The following is a 6,000-nucleotide window of genomic DNA, read 5'->3' as shown; positions in this document are numbered from 1 at the left end:
TTTATATATGGAAGAGTCCCCCTGTGTAAGGCTGCAACCCGTGGACTAATTACAGTATATCAGTAACGGAGCTGCCTTCAGTTCACTCCTCGACAACTTAAGACAGTAAATGAGCGGAGTTGCAGTGGTTGTGGGCGGGCGGTGTGGGCGGGACATTGAGACTGGAATGACAACATTTTTTTTACCCCTCTCATGACCCGCAAAACTCTACCATTCTCCACCAGCTGATGCCAGATGATACAAGTGATCTGAGTTAATACTGTCACCATTAACCCTCTCATGGTGGGGGGTAACTCTAGTCCTCTACTGCAGCTGACGTCTGGCCATGTTATTCAGCTGGGTGAGTCATAGGAGTCAGAGAGAGGGGCGGGGCCAAGTTCACCCTACCCACACCCAGTCTCGCCCACACACACACTCTCAAGCACACACTATGTTCACGCTATGCCAAGCCAAACATAGTTCATAATAATAATATATCACGCTTGGGGGTTTGATCAGTGGGAAAGTGAAAATTGATTACATCTTAATTAACTACTATCAATATGGCCAACAAAAATAGTCTGTACAAACTTGTCGTATTATTTAATTATATCTGAGTATATACAAAACAAATCAGCTTAACTAGTGAGCCAGGATGATGATCACAATGAATGAAAGAAAATTATAATGTTGATGAGAGTGAGACAAAAACAGAGATGTCTCGAAAGATTACAGTGGGTGTGGGGGTTGAGCCAGCCATATTACAAAAGCAAGCGGCTCATAGAAAACGGGGTGAGGGGGAAAAGGGATGGTGGTGGTGGTGGTGGTGGGGGGGGACTATTGCAGGAGTGGAGCGCCATTTCTCCTCTCGCCTAAACGAAGCGAGCCAGACTGAGAAACTCCAGGCTTTTTATATTGGACATCTTGAGGCCAGGTTGGGCAGGGCGGTGGGTTCAGGTGTTGGATGGGTGGTGGGGCTGCTGTAGCTGCTGAAGAGCCTCCTGCGTGGCGTACTGGCGGAGCACCATGTTCTCGTACTCCAGCTGCGAGATGCGTTCCATGAGCTCGGTGATCTTCTCCTTGAGCACCTCCACCTCCTCCCGCACGGCGAACATCAGGTGTGACTTGACCAGATCCTGTGGGACAAGAGGAAACATGCACGTCAACGCTACTGTCAACAAAACTACAGCTACTTGTACTTATTACTATACGTACACTTTATTCCTACTACTCCTACGTATGCCTAGACGTTCACCTAATTCCTACTACTCCTACTGACACCTAAATCCTACTACTTATACCGGTACTTAATAGCTACCGGTACGTAAATGTACACCTAATATTTACTACCTGTACTTGTAACTAAATATACGGTACAGTATGTTGCTCCCTTCAGACAGAGGACGTCATCTGTGTTCTATTCTTGCTTTAACCAGACGATTTAAGTCAAATTAGGAACCTCCATAATTACTGCAGGTGTTAATGAAGGCTGTAGCTAAACCCTCTAGTCCGAAAAAATGTTCTAGGCATAATAAAACCGTCTGGAAAAAGCAAGAATAATATAAAGGGAAACGTACACTGACTGAACGAGTTATTTCCCTACGATCAACCACACTCCTACTCGATAACTGGACTAAGGAAAAAATTTAATGGTAGTTATATCTATCTAATACACAATACAAACGACAAACGATATACGAATAATCCTAAGGGTAAATAATAAAAAAAAACACGAGATTTTCCTGCGACTTAAAAAAAAAAATCGTCACCCAGTAAAGATAATTCAGGGCATCGTCGTACTCAAGGGGTAACCGCTACGCCATGGCTTTATAACACACACACACACACACACACACTCAAATATTTACGAAATCTGCTTATCAGGTATATAGAAAAGAATAATACTGATGATGATGGTAATAATAATAATAAACGAGTAGTAATTTTAAGCAGAGTTGATAAGAGCGGAAATCCTAACAGCGGGGGTGAAGATAAGTATATGGAGCAAAAAAAGTGCTGACTATGCTAGACCTTGAGACTAAAAATACCACATAGACATAAGAAAGAAGGGAGGGAGTGGAGGAAGGGAGGCAAACTGAGTATGAATGGCGAGAGAGAGAGAGAGAGAGAGAGAGAGAGAGAGAGAGAGAGAGAGAGAGAGAGAGAGAGAGAGAGAGAGAGAGAGAGAGAGAGAGAGAGAAGGAAGGAAGGCCAGTTTATGAATGGAGGAAAAGGGGAGTAAGAGGAGAGAGAAAGAGAAGTGAGAGAAAGAAATAAAGGGAGAGACTATGAATGAAGAGAAGAACAAGGGAGAGGGGAGTGGAAGGCAAGATGTGAATGGAGAAATTATGTATGGAATGAATGATGAATGAGGGGAAGAAAAACAGGGAGAATATTCTAATGGAGGGAAAGAATGGGGTATGGAGGGGGAGTGGAAGGGGGGTGAGGGAGAAGTGAGAAGGGGGGAGGGAACAGAGAAGAGAATGAAGGGAGGCAGAGAATGAAGCAAAGGGAAGGAGGGGAGAGAAGAGAAGGGGGTATGGGAGGGGATGGAGTGGGGGAGGAAGGATTGGCAAGGTGGACTAGGCTATTTTTAACCCCCTACCACCACCACCACCACCACCACTATTACCACCACAACCCAGGCGCACCACACCATCACAACCACTATCATGCTAGGTTTTATGCCCATTAACACTACGATATCATTACTACATTAGCTAATACCTCCCCCTCCCCCCCTCTCTCTCTCTCCAATATCACTTACACCATAACAACCAAAACATTAATCTTATCAATATTTCTTTTTGTTACTAATTATAAACCAATATCACCTTATCAAATCTCCCTCCCTCTCTCTCTCTCAGGCACGCACTTTCACAAACATTTCCTTATGGTATTTGCCAAGGTAAATATAAAAGGTCACATCATGCCCGTCTTAAGGAATTTGATTACGTCACTTATAACGAAACTGGATGGATAAACACACACACACACACACCTACGTCAATGACCAATACCTTGAGAAAACCGAGAGAGAGAGAGAGAGAGAGAGAGAATGTGTGTGTGTGTGTGTGTGTGTGTGTGTGTGTGTGTGTGTGTGTGTGTGTGTACAATACAGCAGAGTCAAGTAGAGAAAAACACTGATAAGGAGAAGGAGAGAGGGGCGCACAGAACACAAGATAAGGCCAAATTAGGCAGCCAGTGATAAGGGTGAACTGTGCACGCGAGTTGGAGGCCACAGGGCTTAGATAAGAGGGAGGAAGGATAAGAGATAAGAGGATGAGTCAGATGAGAGCATTACGGTACAGTCGCTATGGGAAAATGCACATCTTAAATATAACTGTAAAAAATCTATCACTTGACAACAAACCAGGATAGAAATACCACATCGATCTATCAATGTCCATCTATCCATCTCTCTATCTATCTTTTTATCTGATGCTTCCCACAAAATACAATGAGAAGTGCAAAATAAGGATAAGAAATACAGGTAATACAAACAGGTAAATCCTCCGGTTCATATTTCAAACCAACTTCGAAAACAGCAATACATAAAACTTGGCACAATCTTCACCTAAACCGCATCTGTCTTCTCGTCCCAGTGGCAATTTAGCAGGAGGGCATGATACTGTCAAATCACACGGCAAGATACTGTCAAGCAACACAACACCCTCTCAAGGAATCGAACCTGGGTACTTCCATCTCAAAGCTTGGGAGTCCAGGATTACACAAGCCGGGAATCCCACGTCACCTCAGGGCGGGCACACACACACACACACACACACACACACACACACACACACACACACACACACACACACACACACCACCACCACTGTCAACATCATCATCAACATAACCATCAATACTGCCATCACCATCATCAAAATAACAACAACAACCAACCATACGGAGCTACAAACACACTGTCATAACGAAATGGGCCACACTTCCTCTCACTCCCTAAATCTACGAAACTAGACCATCAATAATAACAAAGGCTCCACATCCCATTTCCGGATTACCCTTTTTTATGTCTTGCTGCTCCTCATTCTTTTTAAATCGACTACAATATTTTTCCACTTTCACCCTTTCTCGGATAAGGCTCTCCAACAGCTGAATAAAATCGTCTGGTGAGAATATAATCGTCTGACGCAAAATTATGTATCAAAGAAATCATCTGCTTCACTCGAGAATACTTATTTTAATGGAAACCTCTCAGTGAAAAGGTGAAAATACTAGATCAATACAATGCTGTCTAACTTTCTCTCTCTCTCACTTCCAGACGATTTTCCTCAGCACAGGGGGGGTGACCTTTAGATATGACGGGGTTAGAGACAGCCAGCATAAACCATGAGCTTGTCACGTGTCTCCTCCACAAAGTCCGGGAACAACGAACGTCCCTCACGCCCTTGACAACCAATCTATCTCCCACATAACATATCTCACACTGCCAACACTACACTCACAACACTCACACTATCTTCGTTCTGACCCCATTAAAACAACTGATTACCAAGCTCACTACCACGGATCTATCTTCCATTACTCTTGTCTTACTTTATTCTTACTTTCTCCAGGTGACTTTACTTGACACTAGAGAGAACACTACTAGATGAATGTTTACTGAAGGCTCTATCTGACCCCTACATTGCACCTAAACTGAATAAAACCATTAGACACAGGCAAGATTATATGAAATGTCTTATCGTAGTAAAGGTGTTAATGATGAGGCAGGTAGAGGTAGTTTGCAGGACAGGTATAAAGATTTTGCTTATGGAAACGAGAAGGATATCAACCCAAACTGACTGTGCAAAACTGAGCCTTTGAGGAACGTAGCGCATAACAAGCATACGTGAAGGTGACAAGAGAAAGCTAAGTTTGTGATGGAAATACTAAGAGAAACTGAATCTTGTGGCAAAAAGTGGGAAAAGATATATTTGAAGGTGAAGAGACAGAACTGTTGAGAAACGTGATGAACAATGAAAGCAGAGACAAGGCTGAATAAGAGGGAGTCAGCTGAATAACAAATAAAGGTACAGGTGTCAGGAGAGAGTGAAAGAGTGAATAAGGAAAGGAAAAAATGGGATAGGAGGTGGCTTCCACTCACAACGTTAGAGACGAAGAAGAGACTAGAAACCAACTGAATAACAAATAAATGAAAGTGAATAAATATAAACGATAAGTGAGAGCTTGAGAGAACTGGCGTGCACTCACAAAGTCAGGGACGAAGAAGAGAAACTGCTCGTCGGTGAGTCTGACGTCATACACGAACGAGTCTTTTCTACTCCTGTTGGCGTTTCGTGCGGCTTTGGCGGACTTGGAGAGGGGCGTGTGTGCGGGCGTGCTTTTGGGCGTGCTCATGGGAGATTCGGGCGGGGAGAGGGCGTGTGTGGACGAAGACAATGACGACGAGGAGAAGGAATCACTAGATGATGGCGTGGAGGAGAAGGAGTCTCTCGAGGATGGGGTGGAGGAGAAGCTGGAGCATGACGTGGTGGAGGATACGGAGTCCCTCGAGGATCTGGACGAGGAGAAGGAGTCCCGGGATGAGGTGTAGGATTCTGCGGGTGAGGGGTAGGCGTCTGTGGGTGAGGTGTAGGCATCTGTGGATGAGGTGTAGGCATCTGTGGCGTACTCTGGGTGGGCGTACTCAGTCTGGGCGTACTCTGTGTGGGCGTACTGAGCATCTCCGCAGCCCGAGAATGTGGGCGTGCGTGCCATGTCCTGCGTGGGCGTGGCCGGGGGCGTTATGGGTCTGTGGGCGCTGTGGGGGAACTCGCACTGAAGGGAGTCCATTTTCATGATGCCGGGCGACGTTGGCACTCCGGTGTCTGGTTGGGGCGGCACTCTGGCGGTTCCTGGAGGCACAACGGCGGGTTGGGGTGGCACCTCCACGGTTTGCGGTGGCAGGGTGGCGGTGCCTTGAGGTGGCAGTTCGACGGTTTGTAGTGGCACTCTGAGAGAACCTTGAGCTGGTGGCACTTTGGCGGTTTGCGGTTGTACTCGAACGGCGGC

General features: G+C 45.5%; 1 protein-coding gene across 1 annotated transcript in view; it reads right to left on the bottom strand.

Moving 5' to 3' along the window:
• Positions 1–508: 508 nt before the first annotated feature.
• bun (TSC22 domain family member bunched) overlaps positions 509–6,000 on the bottom strand; it is a 337,263-nt gene continuing 331,771 nt past the window's right edge. Inside the window, exon 3 of the mRNA XM_080274887.1 lies at positions 509–1,115. Coding sequence (XP_080131013.1) covers positions 933–1,115 — 183 coding nt within the window. The 3' untranslated portion in view covers positions 509–932. The remainder of the gene's footprint in view (positions 1,116–6,000) is intronic.

The sequence above is a fragment of the Coenobita brevimanus genome, chromosome 60 (genome assembly GCF_032717465.1).
Source record: "Coenobita brevimanus isolate Jiangsu-jjx chromosome 60, ASM3271746v2, whole genome shotgun sequence".
Taxonomy (NCBI): domain Eukaryota; kingdom Metazoa; phylum Arthropoda; class Malacostraca; order Decapoda; family Coenobitidae; genus Coenobita; species Coenobita brevimanus.
Note: the sequence above shows the minus strand (reverse complement) of the source record. Positions and strands in the feature narration are given on the sequence as shown.